Source organism: Vipera ursinii, assembly GCF_947247035.1.
Source record: "Vipera ursinii genome assembly, contig: scaffold_413, whole genome shotgun sequence".
Taxonomy (NCBI): Eukaryota; Metazoa; Chordata; class Lepidosauria; order Squamata; family Viperidae; genus Vipera; species Vipera ursinii.
In genome coordinates, this window is record NW_028148286.1 from 143 (window position 1) to 19,857 (window position 19,715).

Consider the following 19,715-nt stretch of genomic DNA (forward strand, 5'->3'; position numbering starts at 1 on the left):
AACCGGGTCTCATCTGCTTAAGTCAGAAGACGGTTTTACCGCCTCCTTTTAACCACGTTCTTGCGCGCAGTTGTAGCTATAAATGCATGTGTTCCGCAGGGCTGAGGGGCACAAATGCAAATTAACACTAGCATCACCTCCCACTCTTTTTTCTCACTTACAGAAGCTACCCTCAGCTCATATATTTGCAGCCAGGGAAGTGTTTTCGCAGCTGCTGTATATTATGTTCCTCTGCTTCCAAGACAAGCTTGAATTTGACTAAAACAGGCAGCAATTTCTTCCAGCGGCCATAATGAAAAGTCCATATGCTTATGGACTCCCAGCCCCCTGTGTGTGCAAAGTTCATTGCATCAGATTTTGTCCTGAGGATCAAAGTCCGGAATCGTTGCCGTTTGTTTCTGAAGCTGTTCCTGTGTGAACAGGAAGAAAGTGATTTTTTTTTTTTAGGTGTAATATGCCAAAGCTGATTGCAAACGAGCTGAAATGATCAGAACTGTGAAAACACACAGATGCAAATAAAACATATCCAAACAGTATGCATTTTTCACAAGAAGAAGGAGGGAAAAAAAAAAGATGATGCCAGTTTATTTTACACAACCGCTGTCACCTTCCTCAGAGGCCAGGAAATTAAGCGAAACATAAATTAGCACTGAATATCTCTAGAGATGCAAGAAATTATTACAGAATTAGCATAAAAGAGGCCAGACTGGCCGAGATCTATGTATTTCACAGGTATGTGTGTGTAAATAAATAAATAAAAAAAACCCGAATCTGGAAGGGCAGGGGGTGGCTGTGCTAGGAAAGGCAACTGTCCTCTCATCTCACCGAATAATGATTGTTAACACATTTTGGCTGCATGCAAACGCATTGTAAAGCATTTAAAATGTGTTAGAAGAGCAACCCGCCTTGCAAAATAACCCTAGCAGATCTCCAGCTGACCTTTATTCTATTTTATCAGATCAGTTCATTGTTCCTATTGTCCACTTGGCTTGTTTATTCTAGCTACCTGGAATCCAGGCAAGCCACAACAGTTCAGATGAAGCCATGGACAAATGCAAGAGGTCAACTGGCGTTCCTTTCACCTTCCTCAAATTGGCAGAATTTCTAAGGGAACCATCAGCAAGATGGACACCGAACTCCAATGGAGGGCGACTGATATTTCATTGACTCACCAGGTCGCAAAATTCAAATACCAACAGATAAGGAATGGCTTCCACGTACTGGCCGGTACAGCGGAGAACATTGGGATGCTGAAGGATACTGTAAAGAAGAGAAGTTCAGAAAGTAAACATCAAGACCAGGAACCATGATTTGTATTTTTATTTTAATCCCATTTATATCCCGCCCTTCTCCGAAGGCTCTAGGTGGCTTGTGACATTAAAAACCTGGGTGGGAAAGGAGAATGAGTCTCCGTCCGCTGACGTATTGGAAAATATTTTAAAGCTAAACGCAGTGAAACATTTTGCAGCGGCTAACGCCGTTAGCCAACATCTACGCGTCTTTGCAACGTTCCTCCTATTCCCATTGGTCAACTAGCCAGAGCTCTAGGCTCTCCTTCCTACAATTAAACCTGGCTTGAGATTTTGGGCATTGGGGAGGCCAAGGTCATCGCTGCTCTTCTACTTGCTCCAAATGTACCCTTAGGAAAGGCTGAGGGGGCTACTTACAAATAGGGCTCCCCATGTCTCAAAAACCGCTCCTGTTCCTTAGGATTCGCAGTGGCTTTCAACTCCTTCACAATGACTCGGGTTACGCTAGTGCCAGTGTAAACCTCCCCCAGCAGAACCTGAAACAAAAAAGAATTAAACCTCAGTTCCACTTCAGCATCCACGGCTCGCTGGGGAATTCTGGGAGTTGAAGTCCACGGGTCTTAAAAGTTGCCAAGGTTGGACACCCCTAGCCTTAAGCTTCTTACCAACAAGATGGCCAGCTTATACATCACACTGATTCAAGAGATTTGTTGTTGTGGGCTCCATTTTATCATTAAAAATATTTCTAAGTGATAGGTCTTCCCAGTTGCAATGTATGGCAGTGAAAGGTGGACCATAAAAAAAGGCTGAGCACCAAAGAATGGAGGCCTTTGAACTACGGTGCTGGAGAAGACTCCTGCAAGTCCCTTGGACTGCAAGGCGATCAAACCGGTCAGTCCTAGAGGAGATCAACCCTGACTGCTCTTTAGAAGGCCAGATCCTGAAGCTCAAACTCAAATCCTTTGGCCATCTAATCAGAAGGAAGGACTCACTGGAGAAGAGCCTCATGCTGGGAAAGGTTGAGGGCAAGAGAAGAAGGGGACGACAGAGAAGGAGGTGGCTGGATGGAGTCACTGAAGCAGTAGGCCTGAGCTTAAAGGGACTCCAGAAGATGGTGGAGGACAGGAAGGCCTGGAGGAACGTTGTCCATAGGGTCGCGATGGGTCGGACACGACTTCGCAGCTAACAACAACAACAAGAAGTGATAGGTAAGTGAACGGAAGAATAATCAGGATGCAGATTGCTTACCTTCCCAAACCAGCCATTTCCTATTTCTTGGATGTAGTTGAGATTCTGACGAGCAACCTGAGCTTTCAGATCTTCTGTGGGGTAGAGAAAGCAAAGACGTTAAAAGAAGCAGTCGCAAAGTTTGGCTAGATAAAGCCTTTTTTCCCCCCCAAAGAAATCCAATATCACTCTTGTGTTACAATACAGCCGGACAAAATCATAGCTGCCCTGTCCTGTCCTATCAGTCTGAAGCCAAGGCATTCTCCGTGTCTCGTTTCCAACATCTGCCCTGAGATCACAAACTGTTCTGTTGAGGTAACAGCATCTGCCAGAGGAACGAGACTCCTGGATTACAACCCAACATATGGGTTTCCTACAGTATAAGCAGCACCACCAATAATGTTATGAACCAATCTATTCCAATTCCACGGAGTGCCGTAGGAAGAGAGAAAACTCCGAGGCTGGGTTCATGCCACACATTAAACTCTAAGTAAACGGGTTAACAGAATAGCTGTAGTTATATAATGGATTAAAAAGGTAAAAGGTAAAGGTTCCCCCGCACATGTGTGCTAGTCGTTTCCAACTCTAGGGGCCGGTGCTCATCTCCGTTTCAAAGCTGAAGAGCCAGCGCTTGTCCGAGGACGTCTCCGTGGTCATGTGGCCGGCATGACTAGACGCCAAAGGCGCACGGAACGCTGTTACCTTCCCACCGGAGTGGTCCCTATTTTTCTACTTGCATTTTTTACGTGCTTTCGAACTGCTAGGTTGGCAGAAGCTGGGACGAGTAACAGGCGCTCACTCTGCTACGCGGCACTCGGGATTCGACCCGCCAAACTGCCGACTTTGTGATCGACAAGCTCAGCGTCCTAACCCACTGAGCCACCGCGTCCCTATATAATGGATTACACTCAAACAAATATTCTGCATCAGGGGTCTGCAACCTTGATAACTTTTAAGACGTGTGGACTTTAGTTTCCAGAATTCCTCAGCCAGCTATGCTGGCTGAGGAATTCTGGGAACTAAAGTCCACACGTCTTAAAAGCTGTCAAGGTTGCAGACCCCTGTTCTATAAAATGACCTAGCACAATGGCCGGTTTCATATTGTATACGGAGACAATAGCAGGGATTCCACACCCCTATTTTAGCTATCTTTCCATGTCCTGCAAATACAGCGGTCCCGGGCTTCTTTTGTCTTGTGTTAGGAAGATTATCCCACCATTCCACGTGCCATCTGTGCCGTCGGGAACACGGCATCCAGCTTCGTCAACATTTCCAGGGGAGACCAAGTGATTTCAGTAGCTTTGTGTTCCTTTTTCTCTTCGCTGCGGCATTCAAGGTAGAAAAGCCCAAACGAACCCGAGAGACAAATTTCCTATCCGCCAGAAACTTGCACAAGCTAATCCCGTTCATGTTTAGGGGAAGGGAAAAAAAGCTACTTTCACTTCTGCCTTTACCGCCCAACAGGGTATACTGGAGAGTAAGCCACACCGAACTCGGCCAGAATTCAAAGTTTAATGATCGTCCTTCCAGCTTAAAGGGGATTTTTCTCTTTCAAAATTACACCCACAATACTTAAGTCTTAGACATCCACGGTATTTAACTAACGGCTCGACCGAGTCCTCCTTCACGTTGCATCCGTGTCAAGCATTGTAACGAGTCCCTGTGCCAGGACACAACAGCCTGGCTGGGATCCCAAACCTCAAAATTAAGCAGGTCTAGTTCTCTGAACCATATCACAAGATTGTAGCTGTGCCTAGGATAGCAAGAAGAAACGACACCAACGACACCATAATGGAATACTGGAGGATACAGAAGGGCAGGTATCTGATGGGGATCATCATACCTGTTGGAAGTTGGAATTGGGATGGAGCCAGGAGAGAAACACTGGGGACCGTGAGTGTAAACACCTCCGCTGGAGACTGATTTGTCGGGGTGTCTTCTGCAGGCGGCGTGAAGTCTAGTTCATCATCAAAATTGTCTTCAAATTCCTACCAAGGCAGAGAGATTGGCAGACTGACACAGACGTGCCCGACAGAAAAGAACTGCATTTGCATGTGGCAGGCCAAACCCAGTTTATACGTCTATATGGATCGCAGACGTCAAAACGCTCCTAAGCCCGTTAGTCATGCTATAATGCCACGTTTTATGGATGAATGCACATTACGCTTTTGTAAAAGAAAAAGAAAAAAAGATTAGTCAACTTGGGGGGTTTGTTTAGGGCAGTGTTTCTCAACCTCAGCAATTTTAAGACATGTAGGCTTCCACTCCCAGAATTTCCTAGCCAGCCCTGAAGTTTGCACATTTTAAAATTGCTAAGGCCGAGAACCTTGATGTAGGGTGTATCATTCAACACACAATTGATTATTTCTTGAGTACACTGTGGCCTACCAGATGCCTTTTGGGCATGGCTGCCAAAAAGATTTTGCTTCGCTTTTTTTTTCTTTTTTCCCCCACTGAACTTAAAATTTGGACAAATCAGGCTTGATGGCAAAACACATCATGCACCATGCAGCACCCTAGTTCTTTGAAAAACCATTTTTTTGGTCAGCCACGGATGCTGCAGAAGCCAATCTTAATTGAGCTACAAAACCTTTTAACCTGGAGTGCAAAAGGGAATAAGAAGTGTCAAATTCTGCCACCAGGAAAACTTGGGCGGGTGAAAATGGTCTTTTAACAGAACTGCTCGGCTACGCAACCTTTGATCCACTGCACTGAAGGCAATTTATGATTTATGATTCTGGCTTGTTATTCTTCTACATCACCCAGAACAAAACACGGGCAAAGCGGTGTGCGGTTCCAGCCAGACTTTCTTATTTATTGATTGAGGGAAATGGGCCTAGGCCATTTTTAGCCCCTCTTAATGATGATAATGTCACGCACGGAGAGCAGTTGAACAATACAAACACGACCATCCCCTATTTCCAACCAGCAGCCCTCGACTTACGGCCACAATGGAGCCCAACATTTCTGTTGCTAAGTGAGACAGTTGTTAACTGAGCTTTGCCCCCATTTTACAATCTTTCTTGCCTCGGTTGCTGAGCGGACCATCACAGGTGTTGTGTTAGCGACATGACTGTTACGTGAAACTGGCTTCCCCATGGATGTTGCTGGTCAGAAGGTTGCAAAAGGAGGATTTTTTTAAAAAAAAATCTCAAGAGACATGCATTACAAGCCCTGTTATGGTTACCATTTCCAAGCACAGAACAAGTTTCACTCTCCACCCCCAGTCCTGGTGTTTGGATTTTTGCTGGATTCTGTTCAATTTGTGTCCTATAAAATCCACATGGATTTGAGTTTTATTTTATTTTAGTCTCGTGTGATCCGCGTGACTGTTTCTTGGTACTTGGGCCCACACAGGAAGCCATAGGCTTTGGTGTCATTTTGCTGTGCTAAGATGGCTGGGAAGAAGGCAACGCTAACACGAGGCAGAGATGAACACCCCAGGAAAAAATGACCGATAGAGGATCTTTTTTTAAGCTCAACGTTCGTTCGGGTGTTTTGAACAAAGGTGGTTTGCTATCTTGTTTGTTTCGTTCTCCGCATTCCCAGAAATCAATCCTCATCCTGACAGTTCTGGAGTGTGAAGCAGCCTCACAAGATGATGGCATCTGGCGCTGACCTTGAAAAGCCAAGCAAGGTGAGACTTTCTCAAGTCTGTGGACGAGGGGCTACAGTTTGCAGTACGCTAGCTCTTTCTTAGCGTCCCGTGGTTAAATGTGGCAAAAATTCAAAATGCATAGCGGTTCTAAACTATTTTAAATGACCTTGGCGAAGTCACTTTTAAAGAAAACGACCCCAGGCTTCCTTTGCATAAAATGACATTTAACATTCCTTAGTTAATATTTCTCTTTGTCGGTATCTTTTGCTATGTTGCCAGTGCAATCGCACAGGTAGTCCTCGACTTGCAAGAGTTCATTTAGCGACCGTCTGAAGTCACAACAGCATTGCAAAAAGGGACTTGTGGCTGTTTTTCACACTTACGACCTCGGCAGCCTCCCCAGGTAGTCCTCGACTTGCAAGAGTTCATTTAGCGACCGTCTGAAGTCACAACAGCACTGCAAAAAGGGACTTGTGGCTGTTTTTCACACTTACGACCTCGGCAGCCTCCCCAGGGTCACGTGATCAAAATTCAGACCCTCGACAATTGGCTCATATTTATGACGGTTGCAGTGTCCTGGGGTCCCCTTTTGCGACCTTCTGACAAGCAAAGTCAGTGTGGAAGCCAGGTTCACTTGAACAACGTTGCTAACTTAACAACCGCAATGGTTCACTTAACAACTATGGCGAGAAAGGGTCACAAAATGGGCCAAAACTCACCCAGCAAACGTTCCCCTTAGCAGCAAAAATGTTGTGATCGTGAAGTCGAGGATTACTCGTCCAACGAAGGAAATTGTTTCTTGATGCTACTCACCTTGAAGTTGATCTCTTGATCTTTACAACAGGAAACACAGTTTACAAGCAGTAGTATCAAAACTAAGAGGCCACCGGCAGAAAGAACCACCAGTGAATAGGAAATTTCAAAAGCTGCCTCTTCTCCTGGAAAAATAAAATGGGGCTTACTTTAATGAGGTTTTAGTGCACTTATACAGCAGAACAAACACTGCAAACCGTAGGGGAAAAGAATGTAACATTTCTCACAATTTACTCTTGATAATAGATCCCTGCTTGTTGGCATATTTAAGGAACCGTTTGAAAGGAAGACAGCATAAATAATAAACTATCAGGTTTTAAGGATCAGTGAACCTCAATTTACGGCTTTTGATTTCTGACAATTTCCCTTCCCACGCACTCTTTCTAATTTAACATGTTAATTAGCACTGGGATGCCTTCATTGTTCCTTCTTGCAATACATCAACTAGCAGACAAGCCTTAGCACGGATATCTTTTTCCTGTTTGTTTGTCCTAGGCGTAAAGCAGGTTGTATGCTTTAAATCCACCAGAGGAATATTTTTGCACCAGAAACAAGTTATTGCACGTGAATGGCTTTCAAATTATCTAAATTAGACACGTGGGGTAACATCAACAGGATCTCCATATTCAACAGTAGGATGTCTCCAACTGTTTGGATGTTGGGGAACAAACAGATTCTCTGTGAATGTTTTACAGCAGCATCTGACTGGACACACCTTAAACCAAAGGTTAGATTAAAATGGGATTTTGTCCAAGATTATTACATTTTGCTGGCCCAGACCCAATTTTTCGCTCAACTAAACGACGTTATATAAAGTCTTCCAAATAAGATATATGCACAGGCTAAAAAGATTCTTAATTATTATCCCTTGGAGGGGTCCACTGATGGCAGGCATTAGCAATGATTTTTAAATTACCGCCTAAAGCTTATTTGCCAAACTGTTAACTATTATAATTTGTTGGTTAGAACAAACGCTCTTTTTTAAATGTGACATGAGCAGTATCAGATATAAAAACATATCCAAATTTTGACACAGAATTTTCATCCCACTCAAATAAACCAAGTCTTTGAGTAATGCTTATAATCAACGAAGAAAAAAATCTCCATCAAGAAAAATCTCTAAAAGAAATTGTACAGAGGAGAAAGGAGTCTGAGCAGGGTGAAATGAATCTAAAGCAAGGTGTAACACTAATCCTGAGGTTGAATGCCACTGTTCAGCTAGACATGACAGATAATAAACAAACAAATATTTCAGTAATAGTCTAAACTCGCTTCCACCTAGGGAGAATCAAAGCTATATTTTAGTGAAAAATAATGCTTTGAAAATTCAACAAGACGTACAACACAGTTCAGCCTTGTGACACATACAGCCTCTCCTAAAAAAAATAATAGCTACCGAGGAAAAAATAATAATTTACTGAACGCCAATGTAGTTGTCCGAAAATTATGTGTTTTTTTTAAGTTCAACATTTTATGAAACTTTTAAAAAAAAAGATCTACACTTTATGCTGGCCATAGACTCACAATATACAGGGACAAATACCATGCTGGGTTAAGAAATCTCACCGAGAATAAAAATTACAGTGCTGTACTGATTTGACAGGCGGGATGTAGGAGTCTGAAAAGCAGAATTATGCCGCTGAATAATCGCAGTGCAGAGAGATCTCAAGATGCTCTCCTTAAAACTAGGACAGAACAAGGGCATAAAACTCACGCTCTGACGGGATTTAGTTGGAGATTGCGCGCGCGCCCCCCCAGAAACAAGATCAAAGAGTAAGTCTTTAAACTCTAGTTAATCTGCATATTTGCCTTTCGGGTCTGCAAGAAGCATGCTTATACAGGCATGCCTCATATTGCACTAGAAGTCATCCTGAAGCATGAGCAACTCGTGAATGTAAATTGATTTTTAAGTGAGCGTGCCTGGACCTGAGAAGGACCTGCTTGATTCCCTTTCTGATTCTGGTGGAGATTCCCTCAACTCTTGCCGCAATTGGTGGAGCAGTGGGCTAATGCCTCCTTAAGTAACACCAGCTGCCTGCAATTATTGCAGGTTCGAGTCCCACCAGGCTCAAGGTTGACTCAGCCTTCCATCCTTCCCAGGTAGGTAAAATGAGGACCCAGATTGTTGGGGGCAATTAAGCTGACTTTGTAATAATGCCGCTTGGGGGTGGGTGTGAAAGCCCTAATAAGCAGGCATATACATAGAATGAAGGCTACTGCTAAGCTTGTAAGCCGCCCTGAGTCTTCGGAGAAGGGCGGGATATAAATGGAATTAAAAATAAAAAAAATAAATAAATTTCACCCAAACGGCTTGGATGGAAAGCTATGAGGATGCTTGCCCTTGATCGTTACGGAGTTTGATTCAAAAAAAGGAGGCATCAAAGGCGGTGTTCCTTCCTCGCCATGGCGGCTTTGACCTTCATGGAGCTAAACGTGAAGGTGCCGGGGTCCTTGAAAGATGGGTGACAGTGATCAATTTGCCCCATTAATTCCTAAGACCCAAGGCCTGACTAAGGGTCTTCTTCTCTTTCAATATAAGTGAGGTGAACTATCCATCCAAGATACAGGTCATCCTCATCTAGCAACCACACATGGGAGTGGCAACTTGGTTTTTAAGAGAACTTGGCCACTAAGCAAAACAGTGGCTTTACAATCTCACTTCAGCTTCCCTTTGCTTTGACAACAGGGGTCTTCAAACCTGGCCCTTTTATGACTTGTGGACTTCCAACTCCCAGAATTCCTCAGCCAGCATGGACCATATAAGCCAGGGGTCTTCAAATGTGTCCCTTTTATGACTTGTGGACTTCCAACTCCCAGAATTCCTCAGCCAGCATGGACCATATAAGCCAGGGGTCTTCAAATTTGTCCCTTTTATGACTTGTGGACTTCAACTCCCAGAATTCCTCAGCCAGCGGGGCATAGATTAAGTCCAAGGTTTAACATCCTCCTCCTCCTCCTCCTCCTCTTTTTAAATGTTAGCCGGTTAAGTTTTAATATGATGCTAATGCTACTCTTCTGCAGGGACAAACTAATAATTTGAATAGTGGCACCCTGAAAGAGGGATGGCACTCTGTACACAAGCACAACATATGTTCATAATGCAACCGTACAATCAGAAGTTAAACAAATAGTTATCTCAGGCCTATTTGTAAGAGGACAAGCAAAGCTGGAAATTAGAGCTAGAACAACAGGGAAGAGTGTGCCACTGTTATATCACACCCAATTGTGAACTTGCTACGTCACCTTGCCTCTCCCTTAACAAACAAAATAATCACAGCTATTAATTCCGCTTTCCACTCAGAAAGCAGTACATGTAAAAAGATGTGTTAATCCTAGCAGTCTGTTCAGGGCTGTCTTCAGCCCCATCACATTATCCCAACCAATCAGAGCCTCCAATATTGAAGGTCATCAGCCAATCAAGTCTAGTAGGGTTATTCAGGCCATGGGAATTTGCTCATCGCCATAAGATTTTTTTTCCTATTTAAAACACACACACACACACACACACACACGTATGTGCCCTCAAAATCTTATAACTTGGCATCTTTCATATGTGTTGATATTTCAAAGTTCCGTTTTTCCTCCCACCCTTGAATCTTTCACAAAAATTCAGTCCAGAGATTGAACTTTCAAACGCAATTCAACCCAAGCGTCAAGGCTCCTTTTTGACCTGCCTGGGAATAATCGTAGTCCACACGCTGCTCGGTGATTCAAAAAGATTTTTGCTCATCACAAAAGCTACTTTATGCTTTTCACCACGATGTAAAAAAGATGTCGAGACTCTAGAAAGGGTACAGAGAAGGGCAACAAAGATGATTAGGGGACTGGAGGCTAAAACATATAGAGAACGGTTGCTGGAATTGGGTATGTGTAGTTTAATGAAGAGAAGGGTGAGGGGTGACATGATAGCAGTCTTCCAGTATCTCAGGGGCTGCCCCAAAGAAGAGGGAGCCAAGCTCTTCTCCAAAGCACCAGAAGGCAGGTCAAGAAGCAACGGATGGAGTCAAGGAGAGAAGCAACCTAGAACTAAGGAGAAACATCCTGACAGTGAGAACAATTAACCAGTGGAACAACCTGCCTCCAGAAGCGGTGAATGCTCCAACCCTGGAGGTTTTTAAGAAGAGACTGGACAGCCATTTGTCTGAAATGGTATAGGGTTTCCTGCCTGAGCAGGGGGTTGGACTAGATGACCTCCAAGGTCCCTTCCAACTTACTTATTAAAATAAGCAGGTCCCAAGTAACAGCTTAGAAAGTGGGGTGGGTGGAGAAGTAGGTATTTGCTGCTTTGGGGTACAGGATGAGCTGCTACAGCATAATATGGGATCCCTGCGGTGTGATTTGTAAATAACCTACGGAGCAAAAAAGTAGGTGCCAATGTATCAAAAGATTTGTGGCTGGTTATATTAACATAGACAACGTTCCTCTCCTGACATAATTCCAAAGTTAAGACTTGGTGTTTTCAATTAGCTCTAGGAGATTCACTATTTGGTCCGGCATTTAATGATCAGGGTTAAAACAAAGTAGGGCCTTTTCGTTCATTCTTAAAACAACGATAATATATTTCTTCATTTTACTTGGAAGTTGCCCATTTCAAATTTTGCCCCTGGAAACGGGGAAAAAAACGGAACTGCGAAATGGTTTAAGAAAAGAGAGAAGTCTAAATCATGAAGATCACACTGTAACCTAAAGCAAAAGAGGTCTGCTAAGTTCAAGGGCGCAGAGCAGGCAGAATCCAGGGAGGTATGTAACAAAACTGGAGTAGCAAGAAACAAAATCCTGTGTACAGAAAGCAGGAAGAAATTGCCTGCATACTGAAGACCAAACCCCAAAACAATAAAAGAATGGGGAGAAAAATTTCAAAACAACAGTTGGAACAGCTCAGAAAGTAAAGGTGGATTGTTGTAATTCCCTACAGACATGGAACTGGACAGAAAGTGCCCCAAATTTTAGGACTTTCAGCTGGAGGGGCAAAGTTGCTACTAACACAGTATGTGTATTTTGTGCTCACCATGTTGAATCTACACACAGGACGTACCTACAGCCGGGCAAGTTTATGATTTGCAGATGGGGGTGCTTTAACTGTCACTCAGTGAAGCTGGTCAAAACATCTGGACTCCACTAGACCACAAAGCAACACAAATGCAGTAGCATCCTCTGGGCTGCGGGACCATTTCTATCAGCGTCTCTGGCTGGCTGGGGAATTCTGCGTGTTGAAAGTCCACACGTCTTAAAAGTTGCCGAATTTTGAGAAATACCGATTTAGACAATCAGGCAGGTACCCTTGGAAAGCAAACCAAAGATCTACCTTTACCTTTTCAAGCAACAGTTCATTCCTTGCCCAATGTAAAACTTGTGTCTCATGACACGAGGTCAAAGGTGCTTTGCTTTCACACCTGAATGTAGACTTTGGCCACAACGTGCAAGCGAACATTCACTGACTATTTCTAAAAAAAAAAAAAAAAAAAAAAAAGCAAATATCTTCATTCGGCTGTGGGATTGCAATGACGGACACTGGTAGATCAGTTACTAAGAAGAACGCAGTGGCTTAGCTTTTGTTAACAGCACAGCCAAGGGTCGTAAGCATCAAAACTGGCCAAAAAAAAAAAAAAGTCGACCTGTTTAAATTCTCCCTTCAATATTTGGCTGGTTTGTGCATTTCATCATCCAGCTCTGAATGGGACTGCAGCATGTGTCCCAGTTTAAATAATGGAAATGTAAGGCAGTAAATCTTTATAGGTTAATGACAATTACTCCTGAAGCCTTTTCTATTTGACCCTATGCACTTTATTTGAAAGTAACGGCTATTGTATTCAACAATGGAGCTGGCACTTTGGTAAGTGTACGCCGAACCAAAGTCTTAGTACTGTACAGGCAGTCCTCAACTTGCGACGGTAGCTGAGCCCCCCAAATCTTTCTTGTTAAGCGAGACAGTTGTTAAATGAGTTTTGCCCCATTTTACGAGCTTTCTTGCCACAGTGGTTAAGTGAATCACTGCACTCCCTTTAATAACACAGTGGTTAAGTCAAGCTTGTCAGAAGGTCGCAAAAGGGGATCACGTCACCCTGGGACACCGCAATCGTCGTAAATAGGAGTCAGTTGCCAAGCATCTGAATTTTGATCACGAGACCCTGGGGAATGTTGCAACAGTCATGTGAAAAACGTTCGTCAGTCACTTCTTTCAGTGCTGTCATAACTTTGAAACCGTCACTAAATGAGCTGTTGTAACCCGAGAACTACCTGTATGGTGGGGAATTTGTTGCAAATAGGATGAACATTCTATTTGAAAAGCAGAAGGAAACCTATCAAGGGATAGGCACACCGATCAGTTTTAAAGCAGCCGCACATCCTGTTTCAACACAGAAACTGTAAAAACACCAGAATGAAATGTTGCATTTCAGGTATTGCACATCGTACTTCCCAGGTCTACCATTACGTATGAAAATACAACATATTACACTCTGCACATGCTACATTTCGAAAGCTCCTCACAACAGTATTATCAGGAACTCTTTCAAATGCTGACATTTGGCCATTTTCAAATTCCTTTTTGCTTCTGCAGAATCTCTATTTCATTAAACACAGGCCAATAATTTCCAAATTAAGTCTCAGGGGGGGGAAAAAAAGATATGGAAGACAAAGAAAGAACGCATCGGTTGCAGCAAAAGAGAGATGTGAAAATGTTAAGCTACTTTTGATTTCTACTAAACTTCAGACAATGACGATAATCTTCTGAGAGCAATTATAATTTATTCAAGACCTGAGATAAACCTAACACCCAAGATGACTCAATGAATCAAGCTAACAGATTCAATTGTATTATTCCCTTAAGACTAGTTTAGCATCTGAATCACTGTGGGGAACCATTTCATAAGATGTTTGAAATCCAAAAGGCATATTAACCAATAAGTTGCTTCTATAAAGAATGAACACATCCCGAAAGGTTATGTCCAGTTATTTGTCACAACTTGTCACAAACTGAATTTCTAGGTTTAGACACAGAATAATTTGTGGGGGGTTCTTAAATACGTGGGAAGAAATGGAACCAAGACAGGGTAGTTATTTGGATAGTGATAATGATAATTATTCTTATCCACTGTAGTTCCCTTTTTTTTTACATTGTGCTACTAATGTGTCTGCCATTTACCTACACAATAGGCTTGCCCCAGTGACGGAAAACCTTTACACATGCATAAAGGAATTTGATGATTATACCCTATAAGAAACTTCACTCTCTTGTATTCACAGGGGAGTATTTCATGGCATTTTAAAAATTAACTTACTTTAACACAGTTGTTTTCACAAACTAAAAGTATATCATCCCTATTGGCATAAAGCTGTTTGTTAACGGAGTAATTTTTAGACACCAACACAGGAAGCACATAAAAAGCAGGTCAAAATGCAAAAAAAAAATCTTAACGTTGGGATGGTTCTACCCAAAACTCAGGTTTGCTTAGAAAATAGGTGAAGTGTGATTTATAACAGCAGCACTGAACAATCTTTTTTTTCTCCTCACTTTTCCCCCCCCCCTTCCATCCATGTTAAGGTGAGATTCTTCATTTCTCACATCAACACACACATCTGCAAATGTATAACGGAGAGAGAGAGAGAGAGATTACACCTATATTCTTTTCTGTCTACATATTACTTTTTTTTTCTACCTAAGCTCCTTGCAAGCTGTAGGCTTTCTAGGATGTACCCCAGTAGGAGATAAAAATGATGAATTGCAATTGCTTTGTGGTCGGCAAATGGATATTAACGATGAAGAAGTGCCATAAGAAAAAGAACAGAAAAATGGGATCAGGGAGGACATGAAAGCAAGGCCAAGAGGCAAAGGACTTAAAACAGAAAGATGGTGAACATGTGGAAGAATGTCATAACAATAAGCTATTTCATAATGGAAAAGACGACCACGGGAGATGCAGATGTTTAAACCAGAGACTGGTCCGCCACTTGTTAAGGAATGAGAATTCCTGCAAAGGGCCTGGGGTGGGACTTGATGATCACCAGAGATCCCAACATTCTATGATTTCATATCGGAAGAATTTCCTAACCTTGTGAGGTGTTCAACCATGAACCGGGCTGCCTCTGGAGACCGTGGAGTCTCCCTTCACTCCAGATGTTTAAAACACCAATGTTTAAGCATGACTGCAGCCACACGAAAGAGGCGGTCAACCTATTTTCCAAAGCACCTGAAGGCAGGACAAGAAGCAATGGATCTTGAAATGAAACTAATCAAACCAAACCAGCTTGTTTTTCTTCTCTTTTTTTTTTGCATGCCAGCCCTCTCCAGAGATCTTGGCCTGCCAGAGTGACCCTTACACTGGAGAGGATGGACGCTGGAGTACTGGGGATGGGACAGAGCGATCCAGGCAAGGTCCCAAGCTGGTGGAGGAGGTCCATAATGGGAAAGGCAACCAGAGGAAGAGAAGACACACACACACACACACACACACACACACACACAAAAACAAGAACTGCCCAGAGTCACAAGAGAGGGAGATAGAATAGAGCTGGAAGGGACCTTGGAGGTCTTCTAGTCCAGCCCCCTGCTTAACCAGAACCTATACCCGTCTGGGTGGGCAGCTATATAAATCGTATTTATTTGCGTATGTATTTATTGAGTTTATATGGCTATCGTATTTATTTATGGGATTTATATGGTGACATTTATTGGATTTATATGGGGATATTTATTCATTTGATTGATTGACCAACTGGATTTATAAAGCCGCTAAAAACCCTCAGTGACTCAGGGGGGGAGGCTTACAAGCCATAAACCCCCCCCCCCCACGAAATCCCAGTATAAAAAGAATGCAAGCAACAGTACCCCCCACCCACCCACCCCAACGACCACCAGCAATCCAAGGGGCCCCTCGAGGGCCTCCATCCCACCCTGGGCTCTCTCCAAGGCCCAGAACGGATGAATCAATTAATCTTATTATAGAGAGATCAAATAAGGCAGGGGTCTTCCAACTTGGCCCTTTGATGACTTGTGGACTTCAACTCCCAGAATTCCTTAGCCAGGCACGCCTGGCTGAGGAATTCTGGGAGTTGAAGTCCACAAAGTCATCAAAGGGCCAAGTTGGAAGACCCCTGAAATAAGGGGGACAGGCTAGAAGGGGGGGGAGGAGAAACGAACTTGAGAAAGAAAAGCTTTTCTCTCTCTCTTTCTCTCTCTCTTTTCTTGCAGGGCCTCGACTGAATCAACAACAACCCCCCCAATCTTTCCCTGCAGGGGCTTCAGACACCCCCACCCCACCCCACCCCCGCCGCCCTTGAGGCTCACAACAACCCGGCCAGGTAGGCCAGGCTGGGCGATTCGAGGCGAAGGCGAGGGAGGGGGGGTCATGGCGGGAGGGGGGAAGGCAACCCCATCCCCGCCTCTTGCGGGCTCCTCAACAGCCCCCCCCGCCCTGCCCCGGGTGAGAGAGGGGGGGGGCTCTTCCTTCCCGCCCTTCCCGGCTTCTCACCTGGCCCTGCGGGCGGCAGCGGAGCCGCCTGGCTGCCGCCCAGCCACAGGCAGAGGAGTCCGAGGCCGCCGCAGCCGAGCGCGGGCGCAGCAGCCGGCCCGGCATCCCGAGTCCTCAGCGCGGTCCGCAGCCGGGCCTGTCTCGCCTCAGCCGGCGGGGCTCGCAAAGGCCGGCATGGGTTCCCGCCGGAGAAGGACGGCGCAAAGCGGCAGCAGCAGCAGGAGGAGGAGGCCGAGGAGGGCAGGAGCCGCCGCCAACGCCGCCGCCGCCGCTCCGCTTCCCTCACGCGGCACGGCCGGCAGCGGCGCCTCGCCTCGTCCTCGCCGCCGCCGCCATCTTCCGGGTTACCTGAGAGAGGGCGACGCGGGGATTGGCCCGCCGCCGCCAGATTGGCTGGCCGAGCGGCCAATCGGCCTGAGATCCGCTCCCCGAGGAGGCGGAGCGAGTCCGCCCTGGCGTGGCAGTCGCGTCGCAGCCAACCGCAGGCTTTGCCCCGCCTCCTCCGCCTCAAGACAACCAGCGCGTGGGGCGGGGAGGGGGAAAAAAAGGAGAAAGCTGCAAGAGGCGGGCTTTGGTCTCCAGATTGGCAGGAGAAGCCAGCAATTAAATTTTGCCTTTTTTTTTTCCTCCCCCCACCCCAGGCTGGGAGAAGGAAGGCGGAGTTAAGGAGTTCGCGGCTGAGATTTTGTGATTGGCAGGAGGGGCCACCCATCAGATGAGAGAGGGGGCGGGCTTTGAACCAAAGACGGGACTCCGAAGGGATTGCGGCTTGGTCCCAATTGAAATGCACTCTGTGCGTGCTCAGAGGTGTGTCCGCGAGCTTCATTTCTGCCCTTAGTTCTGCGGCGGCTCCCTGGGCTAGCTTGACCTTTGCAAAGCTACTGATAAATCAAGGGAGGTTTGGCAGATTGGCAGGCACCGCACAAAAGGAAAGGACGCGGGAAGGGGAAAGGGAAAAAAAAATGCAAGCACCCCATGCTTATCATGAAACGCCTTCTTATCCTTATCACAGTCCTTATTCCTTATCACAGTCGGTACCTGCAAACGTTTGCAATTAAGGACGAGTCCAAATTTCACTTTATTTAAGGGGGCAGACTGGATAAATATTAGTCTGTGAATATAATTCTTGAGTATTGAGTCCGCTAATTCTGCATATTTATTTATTTATTTATTTATTTATTACATTTATTACATTTTTATTTTTATTTTTATTTTTATTTTTTATTTAATTTGCACAGGAGGAAAACTCTACCTAAGTTGTGTTTAATGGACTTCCTTGGGGTGTGTGTGTGTGTGTGTGTCTGTGTTTCTGACTGAAATCAACTGGAGGCACAAACCATAGCTTTCCAAGATTAGCCAAACCCAGCTCAATGCAAATTAAACTTGTTTAAATTATATGGCAGTGCAAGTTAAACTGGTTTACTGAACAGAGCCTTCTCATTATAACAGAGCAAATGACTATTCCTCACTATTTGTAGTAATAATAATAATAATAATAATAATAATAATAATAATAATAAGAAGAAGAAGAAGAAGAAGAAGAAGAAGAAGAAGAAGAAGAAGAAGAAGAAGAAGAAGAAGAAGAAGAAGAAGAAGAAGAAGAAGAAGAAGAAGTTGGAAGGGACCTTGGAGGTCATCTAGTCCAACCCCCTGCTCAGGCAGGAAACCCTATACCATTTCAGGCAAATGGCTGTCCAGTCTCTTCTTAAAAACTTCCATTGTTGGAGCACCCACAACTTCTGGAGGCAGGTTGTTCTGCTGGTTAATTGTTCTCACTGTCAGGAAGTTTCTCCTTAGTTCCAGGTTGCTTCTCTCCTTGACTAGTTTCCATCCGTTGCTTCTTGTCCTGCTTTCAGGTGCTAAATGCAAATTAAACTTGTTTAAATTATATGGCACTGCAGGTTAAACTGGTTTACTGAGCAGAGCCTTCTCATTATAACAGAGCAAATGACTATTCCTCACTATTTGTGTGGTAAACATCCTAGGAAGTGGTCTGGATCCATTGCTGTTAAAGCTCCAAAATCTCCTTTTGTTTTACCGGAAATTACTCAAGGGCCAAACAAGTCCTTAGCAGTTTAACCCAGGCATTTTCCTTGAAGCTCTGTAGCTTTTCCCCCTTTCGGTCTCTGCGTTTTAGGTAGACTCAGCCAGACTTTCTGCAAAGGGAGAAATACTTTTTAAAAAATCAAGCAGAAAGTGGGGGAGGGAAAGGAGAAACCAACCCATCTCTTCTTCGTGATCCAATTAACATCCCCTAAAAAAAGATTTTTTTAAAACACTTCCCACGCCAAGCAATTTGCGTAAGCATGCTGGTGACAATAGCGGTGCATAATTAAGAAACCTGCAGCTGTTCGGGTTAGATCACCCAATTTTTTTGCACAAAGAAAAAATAATAATAATTCCTGTATTTCAGTAAGAGAGCCACTTGTTCAAAAAGCTTTAGGTGGGTTAAAGCACCCATTTAAAATCTGCATTTGTCTTCCACTTTGGGTAGTTCTGATGTTCAGCTACTACTACTTCTTCCTTTTTTCTTTTTTAGGGAGATGGGAGCAAAATTAGCCCAGAAGATGTTAGCATTTTCCAATTTATTTTTTAAAAAAATGTATTCAATTTCTATGCCGCCCATCTCACTCCTGATGCAACTATTGCCACTGGAACACTGACAGTCCTTGATTTACAACCATTTGATAGCACTGGGGGAAAAAAGTGAGTTATTCTCACACTTACGACCTCCACAGCGGCTCCCAGGCTCACGTGATCCAAATTCAGACATTTAGCAACTGGGTCATATTTATGACAGTTGCTATTCCCGGGGTCACGTGATCCCCTATTTGTAACCTTATGACAAGCAAAGTCATTGGGAAGCTTTATTACTAACTTAACTGCAGTGATTCACTGCGTAGCAACCAATGCAAGGAGGGTCGTAGAATTGGGCAAAATTCACATAACAAACGTTTCACTTAGCAATAGAAATTTGGGGCTCAGCTGAGGTCCTAAATTGAGGACTACCGGCATGGATGGCTTTGTTTGAAGGCCCGAGCGTTTCTTTCATCTTAACGCAGGAATGAATGGCACGGGTTCTAAGCAGAATATATAACCTTGGTTCTGTCTTCAGCTGTTGAATTGCTTTCATTGCTCATCAATGCTCCTGGGCCACGTGGCAGACATTTTAGCAGGGGAGATGCTGGAATTAATTAAAATAATGACCTTTGATTGCTGGGAAAGGATTCGTATAATTTAGTTCTCCATTGTATTCGGAACTGGCCTTTTATCTAGAGATGAGTCAGTGCCTGAGTAATTCAGCCTTGCGTGGAAGCATCAGGGTTTGCTGGAAGCCATGATGATGTCATCTTTGCT

At 44.2% G+C, this 19,715-nt stretch overlaps 1 protein-coding gene across 1 annotated transcript; it reads right to left on the bottom strand.

The window, feature by feature from the left end:
- Positions 1 to 1,025: 1,025 nt before the first annotated feature.
- Positions 1,026 to 16,913, bottom strand: LOC310650617 (serine/threonine-protein kinase LMTK2-like; the record flags this gene model as incomplete). Its single annotated transcript, XM_083380201.1, has 6 exons — positions 1,026 to 1,260; positions 1,668 to 1,786; positions 2,499 to 2,572; positions 4,321 to 4,465; positions 6,889 to 7,013; positions 16,359 to 16,913. Coding segments are annotated over 6 exons (1,118 nt in total), but the record flags the coding sequence as incomplete, so codon positions are not given.
- Between the last annotated feature and the right edge of the window lie 2,802 nt (positions 16,914 to 19,715).